Source organism: Anser cygnoides, chromosome Z (assembly GCF_040182565.1).
Source record: "Anser cygnoides isolate HZ-2024a breed goose chromosome Z, Taihu_goose_T2T_genome, whole genome shotgun sequence".
Lineage (NCBI taxonomy): Eukaryota > Metazoa > Chordata > Aves > Anseriformes > Anatidae > Anser > Anser cygnoides.
The window spans coordinates 42,225,370-42,252,163 of NC_089912.1; the positions used below are offsets into that span (position 1 = coordinate 42,225,370).

Here is a 26,794-nt window from a genome sequence, read left to right on the forward strand (position 1 = left end):
GAAAAAAGACTAGGGCGGGCTGGCCAGAAGGGGTGGCTGTTACTTGAGGACTGGCTGGGCATCACTCCGCTAGTAGTGAGCAATTGTATTCTGCATTGCTTTAATTTGTTGTTTTTTTTTTCCTTATTTTTTTTTTTCTTTCTGTTTTGTTTCTTTGTTTGTTTGTTTTCCTTGCCTTCTTATTATACTGTCCCTACCTCAACCTATGACTTCTTGCACTTTCTTTTCAATTCTCTCCCCTATCCCACTGTGAGGGTGCAGTGAATGAACGGCTGGCTACATGGTGCTTAGCTGCCTGCTGGGTTAATCCACAACACTGAGCTAAGTATATGCAGTTATGAAGACACTGGGAATGTAATGAGTGGCTTAAGCTGAAGCAAAAAGCCTGTGGCAGATTCAAGATCAGTGCTAAGGAAACTCCAGAGATGAAATGTCTTCAAAAATAAGATATGTTTCCATGACACCCAACAGTCTGACTTGTTCTTTTTGTTCATTTTTACCATTTATAAGTATCTGGCTCATCTTGTTTGATTTAGTGAGATATACTCTTTTAGTATTTTTCATTTTCTCTAGGTAAATTTAACAAGCTCTACTAATTCTCTTTCCCATTTTTTGTGGTTTAACCCAGCCAGCAGCTAAGCAACACACAGCCGTTCGCTTAACCTCCCCCCACAGTGGGACGGAAGAGAGAACTGGAAAAAGTAAAAGCTTGTGGGCTGAGATAAAAACAGTTTATTAGGACAGAAAAGAAAGAATAATAGTAATAATGATAATAACATGTACAAAACAAGTGTTGTGCAATGCAATTGCTCACCACCCGCTGACCAATGTCCAGCCCAGTCCCAAGCAGCGGTCCCCCTGCCCCGGCCAGCCCCCCCATGGTAATTGCTCAGCACAATGCCATATGGTACGGAACATCCCTTTGGCCGTCCTGGTTCAGCCCCCTCCCAGCTCCTGCTGCACCCATAGCCTCCTCACTGGCAGGGCAGTGTGGGGAGCTGAAAAGTCCTTGGCTTAGTATAGGCACTGCTCTGCAACAATTAATACATCAGTGTGGCCAGCAGGACTAGCAGGGCTAGGGAAGTGATTGTCCCCCTGTACTCGGCTCCGGTGAGGCCACACCTTGAGTACTGTGTTTAGCTTTGGGCCTTTCACTAAAAGAAGGACATGGAGGTGCTCGAGCGAGTCCAGAGAAGGGCAACGAAGCTGGTGAGGGGTCTGGAGAACAAGTCTTATGAGGAGCGGCTGAGGGAGCTGGGATAGTTCAGCCTGGAGAAGAGGAGGCTCGGGGCGACCTTATCGCTCTCTACAGGTACCTTAAAGGAGGCTGTAGCGAGGTGGGGGTTGGTCTATTCTCCCATGTGTCTGGTGACAGGACAAGGGGGAATGGGCTAAAGTTGTGCCAGGGATGGTTTAGTTTGGATATTAGGAAGAACTTCTTTACCGAAAGGGTTGTTAGGCATTTGAATGGGCTACCCAGGGAAGCAGTTGAGGATGGGGCATCCACAGCTTCTCCTGGCAACCTGTTCCAGTGCCTCACCACCTTCTGAGTGAAGAATTTCCTCCTAGTATCTAGTCTAAATCTATCCTCTTTTAGGTTAATACCATTCCCCCTTGTCCTATCATTATTGTTGTGGTTTAACCCGGCTGGCAGCTAAACACCACACAGCTGTTCGCTCACCCTCCCCCCTCCCTCTCTGGGATGGGGGAGAGAAATGGGAAAGTGAAGCCGGTGAGTTGAGTTAAAGACAGTTTATTAAGACAGGAATATAATAATAACAATAATAATAATAATAGTGATAATGATAATAGTATTAATAATAATAATGTGTAAGAAAACAAGTGATGCACAATGCAATTGCTGACCACCCGCTGACCGATGCCCAGCCTATCCCCGAGCAGCCGGCCCCCCCACCCCGGCCAGCCACCCCTATATATTGTTTAGCATGACATCAGATGGTATGGAATACCCCTTTGGCCAGTTTGGGTCAGCTGTCCTGGGTCTGTCCCCTCCCAGCTCCTGCTGCACCCCCAGCCTGCTCGCTGGCAGGACAGAGCGAGAAGCCGAAAAGTCCTTGGCCTGGTGTAAACACTGCTCTGCAACAATTAAAACATCAGCATGTTATCAGCGCTCTTCTCATCCTAATCCAAAACATAGCACCCTACCAGCTACTAGGAGGAAAATTAACTCTGTCCTAACTGAAACCAGGACAATTATGTACCCAAGTAAAGAGTTCTTCTCCATCTTTTTTATAAGACCCCTTTAAGTATGGAAAGGTCGCAATGTGGTCTCCTGAAGCCTTCTTTTCCCCAGGCTGAACATCCCCAGCTCTCTCAGCCTTTCTTCACAAGAGAGCCCTCTGATCATCTCTGTAGCCCTCGTCTGGACCTGCTCGAACAGGTTCACATCTTTCTTGTCCTGGGGACCCCAGAGATGAATGCAGCACTCCAGGTAGGGCCTCACAAGGACAGAGCAGAGGGTGACAATCCCCTCCCTCTCTCTGCTGGCCACTCCTCTGTTGATGCAGCCCAGGATGCAGTTGGCCTTCTGGGCTGCAAGCACACGCTGCTGGCTCATGTCGAGCTTCACATCCACCAGAACTCCCAAGTCCTTCTCTGCAGGGCTCCCAAGTTCTTCTCCCAGTCTGTACTCCTGTCTGGGATTGCCCCAACCCAGGTTTAGCACCCTGCACTTGGACTTGTTGAACCTCATGCGGTTCATGTGGGACCTCTTCTCCAGCCTGTCCAGGTTTGAATGGCACCTCTTTTTTCGTTGGTATCAACTGCACCACTCAGCTTGGTGTCATCTGCAAATTTGCTGAGGGTGCATTCAATCCCATTGTCTATGTCATTGATGAAGATACTAAAAAGCACTGGTGCCAAGACAGACCCCTGTGGGACACCGCTCATCACCAGTGTCCACCTGGACATAGAGCCATTGACCACCATTCTCTGGGTGTGGCCATCGAGCCAATTCCTTATCCACTGGATGGTCTACCCTTCAAATCCATATCTTTCCAATTTAGAGATTAGGATATCATGTGGGACTGTGTCAAAGGCCTTACAGAAGTCCAAGTAGATCACATCAGTCAGTTTTCCCTTGTCAACTGATGCAGTCACTCCATCATAGAAGGCCACCAGATTGGTCAGGCATGATTTGCCCTTGGTGAAGCCATGCTGGCTGTCTCAGATCACCCCCTTGTCCTGCATGTGCCTTAACACTGCCTCCAGGAGGATCTGACACAGAGTTGAGGCTTACCAGTCTATAGTTCCTTGGGTCTTGCTTTCTACCCTTTTTAAAAATGGGAGTGATGTTTCCCTTTTTCCAGTCACTGGGGACTTCACCCAACTGCCATGATTTTTCAAATACGATGGAGAGTGGCTTGGCGACTACATCAGCCAACTCCCTCAGGACCCTTTGATGCATGTCATCAGGGCCCATAGACTTGCAGTTGTTAAGTGGCAACAGGATGTCCCGAACTTGCTCTTCACTTACAGTGGGAGGGACTCCGCTCCCCCAACCCCCACCTAGAGGTTCAGGAACAAAAGATGTGGGAAGCCTGACCATCAGTGAAGACCACGGAAGAGAAGTTACGTACCTCTGCCTTCTCCTCATCAGTCATTAACTCTTCTCCATCTTCATTTGTCAAGAGGCGCTACACTCTCCCTAGTCATTTGCAGCCAACGTACCTGTAGAACCCCTTATTATTATTCTTTGCATCCCTTGCCAAATTTAGTTCTGTCAGTGCCTTGGTTTTCCTGATCCCATCCCTGCACAACAGCACAGCATTTCTGTACTCTTCCCAGGGCACATGGCCCTGTTTACACCATTTCCATCATGTGTGCATTTCCTTCTTTTGCCCAAGTTTGACCAGAAGATCCTTATTTGTCTGGCAATCATAGAAAATGGTAGGATTTGAACATGCAATTATCTGTCTAATGGAAATCTAAAACAGAATTTGTGAATTTTATAAGAACTTCAGGAATCTGAGTTTCATAAAAAAAAAAAAACAAAACAGGAATTTGAGGCAATCCTGCATGGGTGCGCTAGTGACAAGCTCCCACATGACCAAGCACTGTTTGATCCACCGTAGTCAATATGACATTAAATATGCTGAGATTGCAGACACAAACAATTTTATGGAAGGAGGCAGGGCAAGGCTTAGAAATGTTTCTGTGTTTGGCATACCTGCCACATTTGCTTACAGCAATGGTTTTGTTATTTAAGCTATGCTAGTATGCTAGGTCCTCTCCAGAGAGTATCTCACCGGAAGAATTTTCTTATTTTGAAGGGGCCATAGTAGAAGACAAAAATAACTTCCAAGTTCTGTAGCTGGCACCAGAAATGGGTTGCAAAGCACTGAGCTGTACAGCTATAAGGCTATAATGTCATATTTTTGGACGCTACCATCCTTAATTTTGATAGTACTCTACTATTAAACTACTTTAAAATGTGTACGTATGGACATATTTTGCAAGGGAAAACTGGATTGGAACGGGAAGGTGAATTATTACGAGGACTACTAGGGTGGGATAAGAGCATCTCTGTTCCTTTAATATGGATGCAAAACAGCAGTAGGAAGAGATCCTCTTAAGTTATTAGAGAATAAAGGGGGCATGCAGAAACAGCAGGAAGCAGTAAGATGAAGAGTCTGAGCAAGCACAAGCAATATGCACAAAACAAACAAGTCACTTTATTCAGCGAGACGGTGATATAAAGCAAGTGCCAGTTTTTCTTCCACAGGAAAGCAGGTATACGGCCTCTTCCCCACCTATCCCAGGTGTAAGCAGAAGGACTGCTTGCCATTTCTCTTCTCCTTTTTAAGGTAAACCATTTAGATACCAGTAGGAAAGCCGCACCATACCAGCTTTTTTCCCCACTTCCTGTAATTTGTTTTTATTTTTCATGAGTAATTTGTTTTGCATGTCAGATATTTTTGCCGGGGTGGCTAGTCTGATGAGGCATACAGATTATATGGGATTGGATTTGGTTCCCAGTGGTGTGGAAATGCCCCCGCTACACGTGTGAACAGCACTGTACACAGTGGCTGTTCTTCAATAGCCACCGTGATTGTTCATGCCAACGCATTTACTCTTCTATTACCAGGACCAAGGCACAGCAAAAACAATCTTCTGAGATTAGCAGGGCTCCCAGCTGGCAAGGCGGGCTGTGACACCGTGTGTTTGCAATCTGGAGCCTGTTTGGTGACCTACATTTGAAAGCCGCGATCCCCGTGCTGCAGCTGGTAGCAAGCTGCTCTAGTCACAGCCGCAGAGGAGCGTGCTGGAGTGTTTGCATTGCTAGATGTTTTGGAGAGCTGTGCGGGTTACATTTAAATTTAACCTACAAATGAAGCTCTCGCGCGTTTAGTAAGCGTGTCGTTCAAAATCGATGCAGCCCAGCTTCCACGGGCACCAGCTTGTACACCTATAAACCAAGGAGGAACAACCACCGTGTAAGCAGGGCGCTCACACGAGCCGGGCGATGCCATTCCTGCTCCCCTCACCAACACCAAGCCCGGCTCAGCCACCACCGCACCGCGACCCCCCCCCGCTCAGGGCGGCGACAAGCGGCCGGGCCCCGTAATGGCGGACAGCCCGCCCCGCCCCGACACGGCACGGCACGGCCGCGAGCAGCGCTCCCCGGCGGCGGGACCGGCACCGCCACCGGCCCCGTGCCCGTGCTGGGCGGGAGGCGGGGCCGTGCTGCCGGAAGGGCCGCGCGGACGGCGGCGGTGAGGGACCGGCGGCTCTTCCGCCGCGACGTAATGGCGGGCCGGCCGTAGGGGTCGGGCTGGCCGGCGGCGGGTGAGTGCGCTTCGCTTCTCTCCGTGGGCGCTGACCGGGGACGGAACGGGACGGGACGGGACGGGGCCCCTCCGCCGCGGGCTGCCGGGTTGCGGCCGTTGAGCCGCTCCGGGTCGGGCCGGCTGCGCCCCGCGCCGGTGCCGGGGGCGGAGGGAGGAGGAGGAGGAGGAGGTGGAGGTGGTGGTGGCGGTGGTGGCGGTGGTGGTGACCCCCCGCCGGTAACCGGCCCGGCCGCCTTCCTCCCCGCTGCCCCCCTCGGGGACGCGGCTCCTGGCGGCGCCGGGCGTGCCTCGTCGCCGGCCTGCTGCCTGGGCGTGGGTTTGCACCCCGGGATGACTCCGGGGTGAGCCGTTCGTAGGTCACCGGAGCACAGGTTCGGCGGACGTGTCTTTCGTGAAACAGGTAGCAAGTTCGCTTTGTGCGAGCTGGACTTTGTGGTTTGTTTTTTTTTTTCTTTTTCGTTTTTGCTCCTGGCTAGAATGGCTGCATCTCCCTGATAACGCACAGCAGACTGTGAGTTCAGCCCCCTTAGGACAGGTGTACAGCTTATTTTGTCAACACATGTGAGAGCAAAGTTCTTCTGCGTACAAGCCATATAAACTCTAAAAGCTTCAAGCCTGTAGAAAGCAGACACTGATGTGCCTGAGGGCGCCTTTGGGGCCTGCAGAATTTAAAAAAAAAAGAAAAAAAGTCAAGAACATCAAGCACTATACTTCCATATTAAAGACAACAGAAGTATGTTTCCTACTTAAGTGCTTCCCTAGCTTTCTCTGCACCTTAACCTCATATATCTTTTTTCGAAATTTTTTCTTGTTTGGTTCTATGTGGCAGTAGTTAAACAACCGAATATTCAGTGTAGTTGTAAGCACTGCTTCGTGTGTTTGACTGATCTCTTCCAGGTAGTGCCCACTTTCACAGCCCATGCAGGTTTAAACTATTGACTATTTAAAAACTAAAACTATTTAAACTATTGCTTGAGTTGCAGCTCTCTGTAAGTATTTTACAGTAAGAATGCAGACATGACCAAGTCTGGAGAGCTAACTGGTAACGCAGGTTATTTTTTTAGATAATACCACATTACTATGAAATAAGTATACTTAGTACCCAGTAACGTGAAATCTCTGAATGGCCAGCTAGCTAAAAAGTGCAAAGTGCATTGGGCAGTGCAGGATTGGCTCTTAATCATCATGTGATCTTTGCCTCGCAGGCAGGTAGCAGGAGTTAAGCAACACCTCTGATCACAATTTTCATCCTTAACAAGGCGAATAGTATCGACAACAGGGGAAGGGGAATATTTGTTGGTGTAAACTGGCCATTGGGGCATCCTCTTTGTTGCCTTCTACATATATTCTATACATGGCAAAGCCTTTTCAGTGGTTCTTTCAAAGTGTTGCTGTACTGAGATGAGTCTGGTGTGGACTCTGAAAAGTGTTTATCTGTCCAAAAGGCATCTAGAGCTTCCTATGCAAAAAAGTCACGGGCTGTCCCTGCGGTGAGAGACAACCACCCACTGGTTTTAAACATGTTAAGAGCAGAAACCTATGTGATTTTGAACTCTTTTGATTGGAACAAATTTTGCTTTCCACCAAGACTTGCTTGCGTTTATGGTATTACAGAACCATGGCTTTGATTGTTAATACCAAATAATAACCAGTGCACTTACGTTTATTGGTTGATTATTTTTAAAATACTATTTTTAACTTTTTAATTTCTAGGTGTGAATCACTAAATTGAATAGCAATAACCATGGGAGATGCTGCAAAACCCCCTTTTGCCAAACAAAAAGAACCAGAAATGTATGAAGAAGAATTAAAAGGAAGTCCATTACAGAAAGACTGCCAAGCCATGGATGAATATGGGAATGGCCATAGCAATAACATGGATGTCAGCATGCAAAAGAAGAGGGGAACGCCAGGTCATTATGGAAATAGTCCTAGGCGAGGGCCACGTAATGTTTTGAGTAGCCCCCATTCACTTAAAAACACAACTCACAGTCAAGGATTGAAGTTCAGTGATATCCAAAAAGACCAGATAAAGAAGTGGATATCTGATGACCACCGTGGTACTTCTGACAGTTGGAGAGAGTACAGATCTGTAGCATGGATCCCCATGCATAGCAGGACAAGAAAGGACTCTCTTCATGAGGTTGAAGGTGCAGGAAACAGAAACGTAAGACGACAACTTCAGAAAGACCTAACAAATGAAGACGTTCCAGAGATGCAGAAAGGAAACGCTGGTAATCAACATATTTGTTTATTTTTACATAGCTGTACAGTAGCTTTTTGTGTGTGTTACTGAAAAAGTAAAATGTCAAGAATCACCCTTAAGACAAAAATTATTTCTGTTCTGTCATATATTGCAAATTGACTAAAGTGTACTGGAGCACTTTAAATGAATTGACACAGTGTATGATACAGAACTTGTTTTATAAATTGTGTTGACTTGTTAAATTAGTTTTTAAATGGTAGGAGCTAGATTGCAGCATCTGTGTGTTATCCCTGTTTGCAGGTTTTCTGTTAAAATTTGATTGAACCTGTCAAGGCCCATAAGGGATTTTTCAGTTAAGTTGCTGCAGGATAAGATTTTGGTGCTACCAAGGAGGTCCATAAATGTACATCTTAATGAAGACTGAAAACAATGCAGCATAGGTGTTGATGTGAGCAAGAAACAGTGGTACATCAAGAACAAAAACAATAACTCTGTGTATATTAAACTTAGCTGGGGTAATTGATACAAATATTGGGAGTACAAACTCTAAATACTGAAATGAAGAGGAGGGCAGCCTGGATCAGGGTTAAAGTAATCGATAGCATCACATCTGCACTGAACATGAGTATCAGAAGGAAGTGTAAGTGGACCAGAGCAGTGAGAAGAATGACAGACTAGTACACCAGAGGTGCTATTAATAGGGGACAACTTCCTGTTAAAAAGAAATCTCTCTTATTTTGGTGAAGTCTAAGGGTCAAAACAAATATTGATCTGCCCTCCTCCTGAGAAGGAGAAGTATTGCTGGTTGATGCAAAGATGTCTGGGAATTAATTGTCCTTTCCCTTGATATCAGTTGTAAAAAGAACAAACAAACAAAAAAAACCAAACCTGTGAGCTGGTGCCCAGTGTCTTTCATTGTTAGAAATTAATTGTATACTTGTCAACCTTAGATGGAAAGAGCAGAGTAGAATACTTTCTCAAGTCTATTTTCAATTTTGTTGTGTTTATTGAACTATTTTCGCTTGAAACTTCAGAAACTTGCTGAAATAGATTTTTGGAATGTGACAGTCACACCTAAGACTTTACTCAGAATAAGTGGGTTACTGGCAAGTAGGAAAGGGCAAGAATCTCTTAAAAATTGAATTAAAAATGGTATGCAACTTTAATTTTGGGAATCCATTGTGCAACAAATATTGTTACCTACTGTAAGTATTTGGAGGGTAGCAAAGAAATGAGTAGCAGTAAACATGGATTTGTTGAGAAGAAAGTCCTCCTAATTTATTTATTAAAAATGGTGATCAGTTCCTGCAGTCATGGGAAAAGCAGTTGGTAGGTACTGCTAGTAGTACTCTCAACACTCTTGTCTGATTGTGTGACAGTCGTATAAGTAAACCAGGAGAAAATTCTCTAGACAAAATTAATACAAGAAAGTTGCAGAGATGATCAAATAACTACTCAGAAAATACCAATGATGCTTTCAAAATAATAGGAAGCATTGATCAAAGCTCTACAAGGGCTCTCTTTTGTTGAATGTTTTTTTACAGTAATCTGATGATGAATGAAAACAAGATGCGTATTAATTTGAATATGCTGTAGAGCTGGTATGATCTGAATGTGGAAAAGCAGGAGGAATTAAAAAAATTATTTTTGCAGAACTGAAGGAATGACCTGCGTATAGGATTAAATACAAAATAAATACGTCCAAGCACAATTATTTAAGTACAAATGTCAACTGCACAAGTGAATGAGAAAAAGCTGTTAAGTAGCATTTTTTTCGGATAAGAATCATAATGAATAGGAAGATGGGAAAAGAGCAGTCAATGTCAAGGTGTTGTGAGGCATGAAGTCAATTGCAGTCTGAAGCCCTCCTTTTCTTAAAAGTAAACTCAGTTGCAGTACTGTGTCTAGGTTTGGCACCCCATTTGCATGAATTAAATAGAAACAGCCCAAAGAAAATCAATGGGAATGTCAGGACACCTAGAAAACACACACTAAACAAAGGTTGAGCAGTCCTCAGACCTTCTGTAGAAAGTTAGCGTGGGGGGGAGGAGGGAGCGGGGAGCGGGAGGGCAGGCAGACAGATGGAAAAGATAACCGTTTTCAGCTATCTAGAAAGGCATTAACAAGATAGTAGTAATCTCTTTATTGATGATTTAGATGATGGAATTGAGTGCACCCTCAGTAAGTTTGCAGATAACACCAAGCTGGGGGGAAGTGTCAATCTGCTGGAGGTTAGGAAGGCCCTGCAGAGGGACCTGGACAGGTTGGGTCGGTGGGCAGAGGCCAATGGGATGAGGTTCAACAAGGCTGAGTGCCGGGTCCTGCATTTAGCTACAACAACCCAATGCAGCGCTACAGGCTTGGGGCAGAGTGGCTAGAAAGCTGTGCAGAGGAAAAGGATCTGGGGGTGTTGGTCAATGCTCACCTGAACATGAGCCGGCAGTGTGCCCAGGTGGCCAAGAAGGCCAACGGCATCCTGGCTTGTATCAGGAGTAGTGTAACCAGCAGGACCAGGGAGGTGACCGTCCCCTTGTACTCTGCTCTGGTGAGGCCGCACCTCGAGTACTGTGTTCAGTTTTGGGCCCCTCACTACAGGGAGGACATCGAGACCCTGGAGCATGTCCAGAGAAGGGCTACGAAGCTGGTGAGGGGCCTGGAGCACAAGTCCTGTGAGGAGCGGCTGAGGAAGCTGGGGTTGTTTGGTCTGGAGAAGAGGAGGCTCAGGGCAGACCTCATCGCTCTCTGCAGCTACCTGAAAGGAAGTTGTGGGGAGCTGGGGGTCGGCCTCTTCTCACGGGTAACTAGTGATAAGACCAGAGGGAATGGCCTCAAGTTGGGTCAGGGGAGGTTCAGGTTGGAAATGAGGAGACATTTCTTCTCAGAAAGAGCAGTCAGGCATTGGAATGGTTTGCCCCGGGAGGTGGTGGAATCACCGTACCTGGGGGTGTTCAAGGAAAGGTTGGGTGTGGTGCTCAGAGACATGGTTTAGTGCATAGGGGCTTGGTTGGACCAGAGGATCTTGGAGGTCTTTTCCAACATCTATGATTCTATGAATCTGGTTGGTATTTTTCTGATAGAACAAAAAGCAGTGGGCCTAGAATTTAGGAGGTATTGTCAGGGCAACTCATGCAGTCTCTACTTGAAGACCTTTAAAAACTGGTTAGGTGAGCATCACTAGGCGTAGACAAAGTTCATTTCATCCTGCTGTGAAGCACAGGCATGGCATAGCTCACCTCTCGAGGTCCCCTGAAGAACTCTTACTCTCTGTCAAGTAGCAAACAGTTGCTAGAAATTTTCCTTTCCACATTTCCACTTACTTGACATCTTTGATCCGGTCTTTCCTTTATCTTTATGCTTCTTTACTGTAGCTCACACGGAGGAGTTTGCCCAGTCTGTGGCACTGATTTTGCTACATGATCTTTAGCCTGCCTTTAGTACCTTCTCTATTGATTAGTGTATAACTGGATTGTCACTACAGTAACTAACAAATAATACTAGAAGTATTCCTTCTCTTTGTAATTTTTTAAAGTTACTTAGTGCTTACAGAGGAAAATGATAAGTAGGTAGTTGTCACGCACTCCTGCAAAGATGTTTATTTAATACACTCTTTTCTACAAGTTCTGTCTGAATCGATCAGAAAAAAAGTAGTCAAACAAATGTTGTGGGTCAGAGGAGTTTTAGCAAGAGTCAGTACAGAAAATGAAAGGGATGTATAAAATTAAGACCAACTTCTTTTTCTGTTCTTTGGAATTTGCTTTGGAGAGTACTATCCCCATGACATATTTATTCCAGCATAAGCTTCTGCTGCCAAAAGGAATTATATTACTGTTCTTGCCCCGTTCCTGTTTACAACAGTAACGCACACATGCTGTTCAGTGAACTGAATCAAAAAACTGGTTGAAGATTCACAACTGCGGTGTTTCACTTCTGCCAGTTATTAAGAGATAAAAATTGTGGTCACAGGGAAGAACTCCAAATACATTTGGTAGACTGGTTGTGTTTTGTCATTTACTTTTCTAATTATTACAAATGAAAACCTCATGGTATAACAAGGGTTTTAGAGTTTAGGGAAGTTACATAAACTTTCTCTGAAGCAGGGAACTTTTGAAATTCCATGCATCTGGACATCCTGTGTAGCTAGCTGTTCAAATGAAAGTTAAGATGCAATCTAAAATGAATATCCATGAAAGTCCAGCCTATACATATTCATTCCTGAGTTTTAGTAGCAACTTCTGCTTCAAAATAATGACAAAGCTTAAAAGAAGTGGTATTTGCAGACGTTAGATACAGAACTTTTGCTGTAAACATAAGCTTTCTAACCATATCTGTTGGCCAAGTTGTGTGGTTTTATTAAGCAACGGGTATAAATACTTAGCCAGTTCATTATTTATTGATGTGTAGCCAAAAAGTATTATTACTGTTTATTTTTTTTTCATTTGTCTACTTAATAATGTGAAGGCAATAGCGATCAATGTGTTGGTTTAATTGAAAGGCAAGTACACATTAAGAGACAGGTACTACTGGCGATAACAAATTGTCAGCTAACCCATTACTGCTATATCATAGTGCAGTTAGCTCTTAGAAATTATTCATATTGGCCTACAGTCACTAATTCTGTGATAGGCTTGGTAGCCTATGGGTTGCTTCATTTTATAGTTTATACGTGTACCTAAGCCTCACAAGGCATCCTGAAGCCCTTGGACATATTCTATCTTTTTTTTGTATAATGACATACAGATACGCCCCAAGTAGGCAGTGAAATCTATTGCATTTAATTTTTTTTCTTTGCCAGTTTTAACAAAACAATATAAATAAGGTTGCTGACCATTTTCAGTGAAACAAACTAGTGTTTCATAGTAGCTCAAAACAAAGATACTGTAGATTCTGACATAGCTATACAGTCTTGCTAGCAATACTAGACATGCACAGAACAGATTGTGGTACCATGCAGGGTAGATGATTTATATCTTCTTTGACTCTCACAGAGATAGAGTGAAAATTAAACAAAACCTAAAATGTTTTACTTTGAAGTTATTTGACGTGTTTACTCTCATAACTCTTTCTAAGAAGTGAAGAAACTCAAGAAAACAAGGAGATCAAGAAGAACTAGAAAAGATGAGTATGATCATGATGATGAAGTGGATGGCCCAGTTATAGATGAATCTCAGCTGTCAGCAAAAGAGCTTCTAGGGTTGCAACAAGCTGAAGAACGTTTGAAGCGAGACTGCATTTACAGACTGAAGAAGGTATCACTGTCTTTACCTATTGTTGTTTCCTAATTTTTTAATCTTTGAATTAAGATGTAGAAGATACACTTTGAGCAATTTATCTGACTATAGCTAGAGAGTCATTATATAATTGATGTAACTGACAAAATGGATACTGTTAATGAACTGTCGAGAAGGCAAGTTATCCTGTGTTTTTTACTAATTAAGTTGTGATTTGGCAGCAAGTTAAGCACAAAAAAGGCTGCTTCTTTAGTTCATCAATTAACATTAGTTCACTAGAGACTGGGGCAGTGTATCAGAAGAAAATAATTGTATATTCTATATTCTGCCATGTGTTTGATTTTTTTTCTAAACACAAAAGCAAGATGTTGGACTTCTTTGACCCAGTAGCGCTGTTCTTCTGGCCTTGTATTAGATATTCAAACTTTATGATTGTAACGACAGAGTTGGAACAGCTAGAGTGTTCATGGATTTCATTGTTACAATCACTCGTCTTAGCAAGGGTATTGAATGAAATGAGGGTAATGTTAATCTATATTTTAATGTTTTTTTTTTTTACCGTCTTTATTTTAGCAACCTCGAAACTATCCATCAGCAAAATATGCCTGCAAATTGTGTGATGTTTTGATTGAGTCAGTGGCTTTTGCTCATAAGCATATTAAGGAGAAGAGGCACAAGAAAAGCATAAAGGTGAGTTAAGGACAGTAGAAGCATAAATGCAGATCTGTGAAACTGTCATCACTCTGCTAATAACAGTGAAACTACATTATCTAAAATCAATCCTCATTTTTTTATGTATTTGAAGCTCCTTGAAAGCGTTTAGTGATGCTGGTAAAAAGAGTAAATATGGAACCTGGACTTTGCTTCCACCTTCACCTTTGAAATTTAATTTGTACTTTTTCCATGTCCATTATTAAAGAAAGTTCTCATTTAAAGTGTCACTCAGTAGTGTTGGGTACTGGTGGTTTAAATATAGTAAACATCTGTAACAACTAGCTCTTCTGCCATTCTCTTACTTTACTTGCGGATTAGTTATGTTTATTCACCTGATTCAGTGGGAGATGTCCCTGCCCATGGCAGGGGGTTTGCAACAAGATGATCCTTAAGGTCCCTTCCAGCCCAAAGCATTCTGTGATTCTGTGATTCCTCCTAATGTTTATTTCACTGACATATTTCAATGATTACATGTTTTGATCAAGTCCAGAGCGATGAGGAGTAGCAATAAGCAAATATAGTTGGTATGGCTGAATTAAAAATTATAACCTACATGTCTGGATGAAGACTGCTATTCAGAATACTGTATATGAAATTAAGAGCTTGTGGAATATTGTAGGCATATTTATATCTGAAGGAAATAGGTTTGTTTTGAGCACAATCAAGCATCAAAGCAACTTCCAGCATACTCTCCATTTTACTGTTTTTAAATTAAATATCTGATGTTCATTTTACTTTCTCGGTTGGAGTAGACAATTATCTTTTTCAGGTTTACTGCTTCTTCCTCATTAACTTCTACTCTTTCTTACTTCATCGGTGATGAAAGGGTTGATGATCTTTTTTACATTTCAAATAACTACATATATGTACACACACACACACACTGTATATTACTGAAGCCTTCTGGAATATGTATTTTTTATACCTGCTACATTTTCTCTTTTGTTATTCTTGCTTTCAGTTATTTCCACTGTATTGAAAACCTGTGTTAGTGTTAATTGAGATGAGTTGCATGCATTCATTCTAGTGCATTTAGCTAATGACCAGAATCATTAAAACATTAGTCTTATTATCTTTAAAGGAAAAGCAAGAGGAACAGATGCTGAGCACCCTGCCTCCTCCAACAGCTTCACAGATTAAAGCTATTGGTGTTGCGATTGAAAATGTAGTACAGGAGTTTGGCTTAAGTAATGAAGATTTAGAAGAAAGGCTCAACATTAAAACAGTGATGGAAGGTGTGCTGCATCAAAAATTGCCAGGTATTGTTTGTGATTTGTTCTAAATGCTAGCTATGTCAATTCTAAAAAAAAACATAAAGGCGAAAACTTAATTAAAAGCCTTGACTATTTGAAACGCTATATTTGGTTTCTAATCTGTTAACCGATATGAAGTGGCAATATAGTCTCATACCAGAATTAAGTTACAGTGGTGCTCATGACCCAAATAGACCTGTAGTAAAAAGTAAAGATGAGCAGGATGTGGGGAGCATTTGATCTTCGTGGTAGGCCTTTACTAGCTGCAGAATGAGAGATACGATTTATTAACTGACCTCTGTTCTATTGGAAGATTCTTCTTGAGTTCTTGTGATTATTAAAACTAGAAATAGGTGTAAGATCTATTGGTAATGTTGTAAAGTAGCTACGGACTTAAAATTGGGTGTAGAATAAATGCATTATAAATCTTTTCATTGCAGAGTGCTCATTAAGATTGTACGGCTCCTCCTGTAGCGGATTTGGTTTCAAAACTTCAGACATAAACATAGATATTCAGTTTCCTGCCAGTGTAAGTAAGACTATTTCATTAAATCTGTCGGAGTCGTTTGCACCTGTAAGTGTAGTTTAAATATAAATTACAAAGTGTTAATAGCACTTTTTATGAAAAAGCATTGGGAAAAACAGAGCTACCACATTAATACGGTCTTAAAAAAACATCCCTTGCTTCATAGGGCCAGTAATGGTCAGGTAATGTAACATGACTTTGTGCTTTATCAAATCTTCCTTCTAAAAATCTGAAAACAGCTAAAACATCTGGACTCCTAGCAGTCCTGTGCGACAGGTCAAGTTAACTGTCTTCTCTTAAAGCTGAATTAAATGGATGATCTTGCTTCTGTACTATATATTACATGCATTGGAATTCGATTGCTACATTATTTTTGAGCCATGAAACTATCTTACATCATTTGTTTGTGAGCTAATGTAAAGTCTTGATTTTTTATGCTCGTTGTTTCTGTACATTTTTGTGCTTGAAACTTTGAAAGAAATTCAGGCTGGTGAAAACCTTAGGCTTCCATGCTTAAACTCATTTCTGGTTTGACAGCCAAGTAGCTAAAATCTTGCATTTCTTCAGAGAAGCAAACATTGAAATGTAATGGAGAAAAGAATGATCGATGTTCATAAAATACATATAAAAGCTGTGATTTCAATCTCTTACATGAGGTCCACTACTGTCAGAAGGCAATTGTATTTAAGCACAATGAAACAGTATTTTCATTGGTTTTTTTTTTCCACAACCGAATCTTTGATAGAGATCAGAATAGATTTACTTAGAGCTACTCCAGGATGTTTTACATCTGTCTTCTTTCTGATATACTTTGATGATAGCTAAGAATTAAGATTAGGTTCTTCTCAGTTGCTCTTACTGTTTCCCCCTTGCTTCCCTCTCTGGAAGAAAAATGAAACTGTCCTAGAGGCAGTGTTTTAAAATTCTTTTTGAATTGTAGAAAATCACCTTTTTCACAGCAGTGAAAACAGCTTTATTACTTTTATTCACAGATGAGTCAACCAGATGTTCTCTTACTTGTTCAAGAAAGTCTGCAGAACAGTGGTAAGAAAAAAAATGCTTCCTTTTCAATTCAATTAAACTATTATTGCTTAGTAGTGTTGAATGTCATCTCCATCTAAAGATGGAATCATAGAATGTTTTGTACTGGAAGGGACATTAAAGATCATCTCATTCCATTACCCTCCTGCCATGGGCAGGGACACCTGCCACTAGACCAGGCTGCCCAAAGCCCCATCCAGTCCGGCCTTATACACGTCCACGCATGGGGCATCCACAGCTTCTCTGGACAGCCTGATCCACTGCCTCACCATCCTTATAGTAAAGAATTTTTTCCTAATGTCTAATGTAAATCTACCGTTTTTTAATTTAAAACTATTTTTCCTTGTCCTGTCACTACGCTCCCTGACAAAGACCCTTTCCTGCTTGAACAGGTTAACCACGTGACTGTGAGGGTCTTTATAAATAATTTGAAACTGAAAAATATTGCAGAAAATACTACATTGTCCTAAGCAAAACTTACGCTTGTGTTTATAGTCAGTTTTATGACTTCTGGAGTACCATCATTTCTGTTCATACCAGAAATGCCTAATGAGACATTTTATTCTGTATTACAAGGGAAGAAGGTGGAATGTGCTGCATCTCTTTCCCGAGACAGCTCTATTAACTATATATACTACCAAAAGTAGCCTAGGCTCTTCTAACTTGTCATCAGACCACGTTGATTGCGGTCTGTTTTCTTTTAACTGCATGACTCTTAATGCAGTGAGCTAATGTACACGTGTTTTTTCAGGTAATGAATACAACTGTATGTACTAATACAGGCAAGTAACATTTAAGATCTTAAAAAATGTACTCAAACCAATTAGAACATACCCAAGCAAAAAATCAAAAGATGGGAAAGAAATTTTGTCCTTTTAAATACAGATTATGACAAGTAACTTTTTGACTTTTTTGCCTTGCTTTGTGTCCAAATGAGAAATCAGACTTTATGGTTCCAAACAAGTACATTAAACACGCATGTATTTTCTGACCTAGATTTTTTCATTCCTCATAACCTCCCTCCCCAGCCATTGTATGTGCATGTTCTTCTCTACTGAGTAGACTGTTACAGTCGTTGAGGATGGGGTTACTTATTCCTCAACCAGGGTGGAAGAATAGAGGAACTTACAATCTGTAACGTGTTTTGAAAGCACACAATGTTTTCTTTAGTATCTTGTGCAAAGCCTTTTTCTGTAAGTCAAGAGATACTGGGACAGAGTATTAGGCATTTGAGGTACCTCAGTGGCAAAAGCAAGGTATTCTCAGAGAGATCATGAGTCCTAGTGGCTAGGTGGGAACAAGAAGATTTCCGTTTCACAGTTCTTAAGTTGGGTACCTAAAATTTTTGTTGTTGCTTCTGCACTTGACCCAGTGAAACAGTGAGCTATCAAGTAATAAGTCTAGTTTGGATCAATACTTCTCCAACTGGAAGAAGGACTGCAGTTGCATTTGTAGTTCTTGGTGTTAAGAAAAAAAATGAAGCTGAATTATATTTGGAAAGCTATGTAAAGAATATGGGGAGTGAAAGGGGTAGAAGCATAGCAGGGAGACGTGACAGCAAGCCTGTTCTAATACTTGCTTAAAGCAACGCTGGATTACCAGGGAAAATAAGATTCATTGCTTTCTTTCCACCTAATACTAAGGTAACACTATTTCTTTCATCTTTCGCACTAACGTTGTTTACAGATACCATTGGTCTGTCTATATGCCTGTAGTACTGAAGTTGTTCAAGAGTTTAATCTGCCTACGCTTCAGCTAGCACTTAATCAAAGTATACCTGCTTAACTATACCTACCATATGTATGAATTTTGAAAAGTTAATTTTTTCTTAAGAGTTGTTACTTAAGAAAATGCTTATTAGAGCATAGACCACACTCTTCCTATTGCATTTGAAAAACTTGCTTTAAAATAGTGAATGATTATCAGATCTGATATACTGCATTCTTGGCTGAGTTAATAAAATCACGAATGTTGAGATAATAAAGAAATTGAATGTCAGAAAATAGCTGCACGTCTCTAGTTGTGTCCAGGTCAACATATTTCCACAAACATAGGCTGGGTAGAGAATGGATTGAGAGCAGCCCTGCTGTCAGGGACCTGGGGGAGTGTTGGTTGATGAGAAGCTCAATGTGAGCTGGCAACGTGCTCTTGCAGCCCAGAAAGCCAACCGCATCCTGGGCTGCATCAAAAGCAGGGTGGCCAGCAGGGCGAGGGAGGTGATTGTCCCCCTCTGCTCTGCTCTCGTGAGACGCCACCTGGAGCACTGCATTCAGCTCTAGGGCCCCCAGCACAAGAAGGGCATGGACCTGTTAGAGCAAGTTCAGAGGAGGGCCGCAAGAATGATCAGAGGGCTGGGGCACCTTCCCTGTGAAAACAGGCTGAGGGAGTTGGGTTTGTTCAGCCTGGAGAAGAGAAGGCTCCAGGAAAACCTCATTGCAGCCTTCCAGTACCTAAAGGGGGCCTACAGGAAAGCTGGGGAGGGACTCCTTGTCGGCGATTGTATTGATACAAAGAGTGAAGGCTTTAAACTAAAAAAGGGTAGATTTAGATTAGAAGTAAGGAAAAAATTCTTTACTCAGAGTATGATGACGAAGTGGAACACGTTTCCTGGAGAAGCTGTGGATGCCCCATCCCTGGGGCTGTTCAAGGCCAGGCTGGATGGGGCTTTGGGCAGCCTGGTCTGGTGGGAAGTGTCCCTGCCCATGGCAGGGGGTTGGAACTGGATGATCTTTAACATCCCTTCCAATCCAAACCATTCTACGATTCAATGATATTTTCTGTCAGTACCATAGTTAATGTGGCTTTTTCTCTTTTTTCCTCCCTAGAATCATTTATTGAAGTTGATGCGGATTTCCATACTAGAATACCAGTGGTGGTGTGCAGAGAAAAGCAAAGGTGTCTGTTGTCACTTTGTGTGTTCTAATAGTATATAGCTATGTAAATTGTGTGTACCAACATCTGACAAGTGACATTCCAGTACTAAATTATTACAATTCTGTTGATCTTGAAACATAAACTAACACTCACGGGCAAGTCATTCCTAGTCTAGAATAAGAGTGTAAGGGTTGTTCGGGCCCCAGCTGCATGTTGCCCGGTCCTTTCAACCTTTATGGTTTCCAGCATATGCCTTTACCGCTCCATTTGGGATAACTGCTTAACAGGAGTTCCTTTGCTGCCTTCTAGATAACTTAGAAACTATATTAAATTAAGGTTTTCTTTAAGGGCAAGATCAGCTTGCTTAACCTCACTAGTATTTCACAAATTTTATTTTGCCCATTTACTGGATATCACTTAAGATTCACCCAACGTTCTGTAAATACTTGCTGGTACAGGTATATTATCAGTTATTTGCTGCTACTTTGATCTCTCACTGCTTGAAAATGTTTCTCGTTCTGTGGAAACAGTGTAGAAACTGTTTTATGATGGGTGTCATGTGGGGAAAATGTTTTTGATTCATAAATGAAATTGGTACTTTAAGTTTTGTTTGTTAACTTTGTGGGTTTTTTTTAGTTCAGTGAATTAATATAATTAGAGTTGATGTCACTAGAAACATACTTAAGTTTGAATTGTACTTGAACACACTTTCACAGAAAGTTACAATGCATGTATTTTCAATCTAATCATAAATCAAATTGGTTTTCTGTGCTTCTTTTAATGTAGATAAGCTGTCTTGGAAAGGCTTTTAAATCTTTCCTGGCAGCCACGTTCTACAATGTTTTGTGAGATGTCTTCTAACCTACCACCATTCTTACAACTCCTTCAATATCTTTACTTTTTTTCTCTTTGTTTTTTAGTGGCCTTATTTGTAAAGTAAGTGCAGGGAATGAGAACGCTTATCTGACAACAAACCATTTGGCTACGCTTGGAAAACTAGAACCCACTGTTGTATCTTTAGTGATTGCCTTCAGATACTGGGCAAAGGTAAGAGTTATTTTTATTCCCCCATCTGTGAAAATATTGAATGAACATTGGTACTATGCTGGTGAGACAATACATATGGTTTAGAAAACAGTTGTTGAAACTGTTCTTAGAGTTGGAAAAGGGATATTCTTTTTGTTATAAGTTATCTCTAGTTGTTTTATAATGTTCCAGTAAATTTCAGAAGTGGAATTTTCAGATTCAGTTACTGGCATGCAAGGCTATAAGTGTCCTGCTCTTTTTCGTTACCAAAGTCAGAATGTATATGAAATGGAATTGGCAGTTTCCTATAAATGTAATCCATCATGAAAAAAAAAATGAAAGAAAAACTGATTGTTTCCATATGTAGATTAAAACCTTTCTTTTTCAAGATTTTGTGTATGCAGTTAAAATATGACTTATAAAAGCATAGAAAATCATTTGAACTCAGTATATCTATGGAAAACAAGTCATCGTTTTGAAAATGTTCAGTGTGCTGTTTTGCCAGTCTATGTACTCTGTCTGTGCAGTATATTTGCAGACCAGGACTCTTAACGCTGAAAAGTTTGTATTAATGTTATGACTCCAGTAAACATTCATGCCTTGAGTGGAAGATGTGAATGTTCATGTCTCACAAGAGGTGGTCAAAGATACCTGAGTTTCTCTCAGTATGTGTACTGTGACATGCTTCTGAACAGGAATTAAAATGATATTTTGCAAGTTGTCTCTTGAAACATTAATGACTATCCAATATATTTTTACAGTTGTGCTGTGTTGATCGTCCCGAAGAAGGAGGTTTGTCACCTTACGTGTTTGCATTAATGGTCGTCTTCTTCCTGCAACAGAGGAAAGAGCCTTTTCTACCTGTCTACTTGGGATCATGGGTATGTATATTAATAAACTGAATATTGTGAGTGAGAGGACAATCCTTTTAACTTTTGGTGGTGGTGTAACCTGTCAGCTTTTTGCTATACTGAGCAAGCCATACACCAATCATTTCTGCTGGAATTCAGAAAGAATGTGATTTCAACCATGCTACACTTAACCTTTATGTACTTGGCTGTAAGGATGCAGTTCACAATCATAGTCACTGAATTAAGTATTACTGTTGACCCTTTAGTGAGTAAGGAGAGTAGGCCATTGAATAATGCAATTTGTAACAACCTACTTCCTCATTTATTCAGTCTTTCTTCCATGCTCTTGAGAACTCTGAATACATATAGCTATACTCCAAAACAGTGTCTTGGACTTTAACATCTAATGCTTCATTTCCAGTGAAGAATACGTAGACCACAGTTAGGGAGCACATCAGTTTAGTATTAGTCCATGGGATCAGACTAGGGGTTTAAAACATGTATTTCTTGACTTTAGAAGCCTGAGATGCATCTTAATATTAGGAGTGCTGTTAGCGACAACATCCGGTTTTCCAGGACATCATTCAGCTGTTTGTACCCATGGCATGCATTTTTATTTGTACAGTCACCTGTTAATATTTAGTGTGCATGTTCTAGTTTCCATAAGCAATTACATGGGCCTTGCAGTTAATGATTTCTTTTGCTATGTGATTGACTCATTCCCAAAGTTTCTCCGCACTGTGCACTGGGAGAAAAAAGCCCTATACTATATGACCATACAATTAAAATACATGTATTTATTGTACAGTGTGCCAAGACAAGGTTCGGTGAAATACGGATACCCTTCCAAAAGCACTGTGTCCTTGAGAGCTTTTTGTAGAGAAGTTTAGGGAGAAGAGAGAAGCAGGCTGGGATACTTTCTAGGGCCTGAAACAGCTATTTTTAAACTTTGTTCTGTTTTGGCTTACTACTATATGGGAAATGGTTTAAATTCAGATAATGTTAACTTGTGTTGCTTTTCCTATTTCTTCTAGATTGAAGGATTCTCATTAAACAAATTAACTAATTTTCATATTAAAGAAGTGGAGAATGATGCTGTGGTTTGGGAGCATAACCCTCCTGATGACGCTGATGTGCCACAAGAAACTTCCCCTAAAAGGGACAAGGTGTGAACCGTTTAATTTACTTCTGTAGTAGTCTAGTAGTCTTTGCTGCTTTGGGGGAAGAAAAGAAGAGCTTTCTATTTTTGCTTTGTTTTTGTGTTGCAAAACCATAAGATGAACTGGAAGGTTGCATAGCTGACTAGTACAAGTACAAGGCTTACTATGCTTATCTCTTGCTGCTTAGAAGCCGGCAGGTGTTAATTCAATCTCTTTGATAAGACCCTGGGTTTTAATCTGTTGGGTAGGAAAATGAAGCAATTTCATTTCAGAATTAGGTTAAGCATATGAATGCTGTTTTCTCTTACTGATGTCATCTACCTGGACTTCTGTAAGGCCGTTGACATGGTCACACATAAAGTCCTGATCTCCAAATTGGAGAAATGGATTTGAATGGTGGACCATCCAGTGGATAAGGAGTGGGCTGGATGACCGCACCCAGTGGTCAACGGTTCCATGGCCAGGTGGAGGCTGGTAATGAGTGGTGTCCCTAAATGGTCGGTCTGTCATGGCACCAGTGCAGTGTAATGTCTGTATCAATGGCATAGTGGGATCGAGTGCACCCTCAGCAAGTTTGCAGAAGACACCAAGCTGAGTGGTGCAGCTGATATAACGGAAGGGATGCCATCCAAAGGGACCTGGACAAGCTGTAGAAGTGGGCCCATGTGAACCTAATGAGGTTCAACAAGAATAAGTGCAAGGTGCTCTGCACCCTGACATGAGCATGGACTGAGAGAACTCATTGAGAGCAGACCTACAGAGAAGGACTTAGGGGTTCTGGTGGACGATAAGCTCAACATGAGCCAGCAGTGTGTGCTTGCAGTCCAGAAGGCCAACTGCATCCTGGGCTGCATCAACAGAGGAGTGGGCAGCAGGTGGAGGGAGGTGAAGGTGATTGTCCCCCTCTGCTCTGCCCTTTTGAGGCCCCACCTGGAGTGCTGCATCCAGGGCTGGGGCCCCCAGCACAGGAAAGATGTGGATCTGTTAGAACAGATACAGAGGAGGGCCATGAATCAGAGGGCCAGAGCACCTCTCCTATGACAAAAAAATGAGAGCTGGGGATGTTCAGCCTGGAGAAAAGAAGGCTCTGAGGAGACCACATTGTAATCTTTCAGTACTTAAAGGGGGCTTATAAAAAAGATGGAGAGCAATTTTTTACATGGGCAGATAGGGATAGGACAAGGGGGGACATTTTTAAAGAGGGGAGATTTACATTAGAGGTTAGGAGGAAATTTTTCACTATAAGGGTAGTGAGGCAGTGGAACAGGTTACCAGGAGAAGCTGTTGATGCCCCATCCCTGAAAGTGTTCAAGGCCAGGTTAGATGAGTCCCTGGGCAACCTGATCCAGTGGTGTCTCTGCCTATGGCAGGGGGGGTTGAGTTAGATGATCTTTAAGGTCCCTTTCAACCCAAGCCATTCTATGATTCTATGATTAGTTTTGTAACTATTCTTAGAAATCATTTATTTTATAATAATTGTGTAGGCAACAGTGTTACTATGTAGTTGCATGTTACAACATTGAGCAATAAAGTATAGGCTCTATAATCTATTCTGTCAAATGAGATTAGATGTGGGGTTTTTTGAAATTTATAAATTATGACACAGACACTTAAATAAGCAATTGTTAATAATTGACACCTTTAACCATTGCTGCAGTCTTTTGTTCTGAAGTATTACAATACAAGCTTATGCTACCATTTCTTTTTTTTTTTTTTTGCAATTTCTATTGCAATTGCAGGAATATAGAAGCCACTATAAATTTTGTAATATTACATTTCAGATAGAATACAAGGAAATTGAGCTATCTGACGTTATTTACAAATGCATATTCTAGATTAGCAGATCTTTTAAGAGCTAAATACCTATGTATGCATTATATTATTTAAGCTTTTCTTCTGTAATTGACAGGTTCCCTTAGTATTTGATTCGGGACAGCGGTGTTCAGCACCTGCTGGGCAGCTCTGGGTAGAACTGCTTCGTTTCTATGCCTTGGAGTTCAATATGGCTGATTTGGTTATTAGCATACGACTCAAAGAAACAGTGTCTCGTGAATTAAAGGACTGGCCTAAAAAGCGCATTGCTGTGGAAGGTATGTTATCAAACTGTATCAATAGACTTTATAGAACTGTTACCTTTAATTTTGCAGTGTACTTTCTTGGCTATTGACATCATGCGCAGTAACTTAGAATTCTTTAGCACCGAACAGTGATTCCCAATAATACAGTACAACATGTTTTGGTATAATCGGTTTAGTATTTCATTTGGCTATTTTTTAGTATTACCAAAAGTAGTGTAAGTGGATTTTAAAAAAAAGGAGAGGGGGATAATGGGGAGAGGGAGTCTTCAGCACAATTCACAGACTTTATGTGCTTATACAAATTTTTAAAGTAATTAACAGTAGTAGGGTTAATTTTTTAAGGATATAAGTTATAATTTAAAAAAAAATAGGTTAAATTCTACACTGCTGGTTCACTGTTTCTTTCTGCTAGACCCATACTCAGTCAAGAGGAATGTAGCAAGAACTTTGAACAGCCAGCTAATGTATGAGTATATTCTTCACTGCCTGAGAGCAACTTACAAGTATTTTGCCTTGCCTCACAAGAAGGATGTAAAATTGAGCAAAAAGTCCTCTCCAAATGCCAATGAGGAGAAATCCCAAAATCTGGACCATGGAAATGATGCCATAAAGCACGAAAATTCTGACTTGCAAACCTTGGATGATAGAATGAACACAGCAGTAGTGGAAGATTATGTAATTGAAACCACAGATATTCCCCAGGCGCATAGAACTGATTCTTCAAAGGTGTGTGATGGCTCAGAAAGCTTGACAGAAGAAGAATTAGCTGATGATATAAGTCATTTGGGAATTGCCCATGAAGATTCAGACTGCATAGTTGAGGAAGTTATTTCTGGAGATAATGAGGGGTTTAAACCAAGTTGTGAGGAGACAGAGAGTGGAAATGAAGAAGAGGAGGAGGAAGAAGAACAAGGAAGAAGATGGAATATCTTGACTACTGAGCAGGGAATAGATGAAGACAGCGATAGTGGAGATCTTCCTGTTACAGTGATTGAGCATGATATAGAGCCATGCTGTAATTCAGACTTGGAAGGTTTTCAAAACACAGCACTTACAGAGAGTGATGAGTTCGGCTTAGAGTGCAGTGGTATAATTGATGACAAGATTGATGTTGATGAGGAGAGCACTGAAGGTACTGATGAACTGGATGAATCCCCACAAAAATTCATGTGTTCAACACAAAGTCAGTTATCTGAGATGATTAACACTGATGATGAGGAGGAAGAGGAGGAAGAATCAAGTCTTCTAAGCCAAGCAGTGTGTGGTGGCATCATGAGAGCTGAAGGTGAACTAGATAACACATTCCATGGATCTGGAGATGAGGATGCACTGTCAGAGGAAGATGATGATTTGTCCATCACCAATAAATATGAAGACAAACATTTCAAAGAAAATGTGGACGGATCTCTGAGAATCAATTTGAGTCAAGAGGATCTTACTGAAAAGGGAAGTCTTTTTGAAGAGAACACAGCAATAGAACAGTGTTTAGAATCTGAACTCTTTTATAAATTTAGTAAAACAGCTTTTACAAAGGGCAAGGTAAGCAAGCTTTAACAGAACATAAGCATATTGCTAGTGTTCTATTATCAGATATATGAAAGTACTACTCGAATTCATTGAAGGGTTATACTTTTTAAAACCAATCTTGCTTTCTGTTCATGCAGTCTCCTACAGTAGTGTGTAGCTTGTGCAAACGGGAAGGTCACTTAAAGAGGGATTGTCCAGAAGACTTCAAGAAAATTGAGCTAGACCCACTGCCACCGCTGACACCCAAATTTTCAGTTATTCTAGATCAAGTTTGTGTCCAATGTTATCGTAAGTTTTTTCCTTTGCATATTGTGGGGAAGAAAAGAATTGTAAAAACCAATGTAATAACCACAGGCTAATGTTGTTATTATGGAGACCAGTTTATTTGCCACACTGCATCCAACTCTTACGGATATACTTCGTAAGATTTGTAAGGCTACAATAGGACTGTATCTAGAGTGTGTATCTGGAGAAATACAAAATACTTCCACACACTGTCT

At 41.4% G+C, this 26,794-nt stretch overlaps 1 protein-coding gene across 6 annotated transcripts in view; it reads left to right on the forward strand.

The window, feature by feature from the left end:
- Positions 1–5,656: 5,656 nt before the first annotated feature.
- TUT7 (terminal uridylyl transferase 7) overlaps positions 5,657–26,794 on the forward strand; it is a 35,725-nt gene continuing 14,587 nt past the window's right edge. For 4 of the 6 annotated variants that reach the window (XM_048080521.2, XM_048080525.2, XM_048080523.2 and 1 more), the window contains exons 1-14: positions 5,657–5,808; positions 7,524–8,044; positions 13,084–13,262; positions 13,818–13,934; positions 15,040–15,217; positions 15,652–15,740; positions 16,730–16,781; positions 19,604–19,673; positions 20,573–20,699; positions 21,440–21,559; positions 22,564–22,695; positions 24,599–24,779; positions 25,180–26,306; positions 26,432–26,582. In XM_048080521.2, the coding sequence (XP_047936478.2) occupies positions 7,555–8,044; positions 13,084–13,262; positions 13,818–13,934; positions 15,040–15,217; positions 15,652–15,740; positions 16,730–16,781; positions 19,604–19,673; positions 20,573–20,699; positions 21,440–21,559; positions 22,564–22,695; positions 24,599–24,779; positions 25,180–26,306; positions 26,432–26,582 (3,013 nt within the window). In that variant the 5' untranslated portion in view covers positions 5,657–5,808; positions 7,524–7,554. Of the gene's footprint in view, positions 5,809–6,021; positions 6,211–7,523; positions 8,045–13,083; positions 13,263–13,817; positions 13,935–15,039; positions 15,218–15,651; positions 15,741–16,729; positions 16,782–19,603; positions 19,674–20,572; positions 20,700–21,439; positions 21,560–22,563; positions 22,696–24,598; positions 24,780–25,179; positions 26,307–26,431; positions 26,583–26,794 lie in introns of those variants that run through there. The other 2 variants (XM_048080522.2, XM_013195821.3) reach the window with 2 other exon arrangements.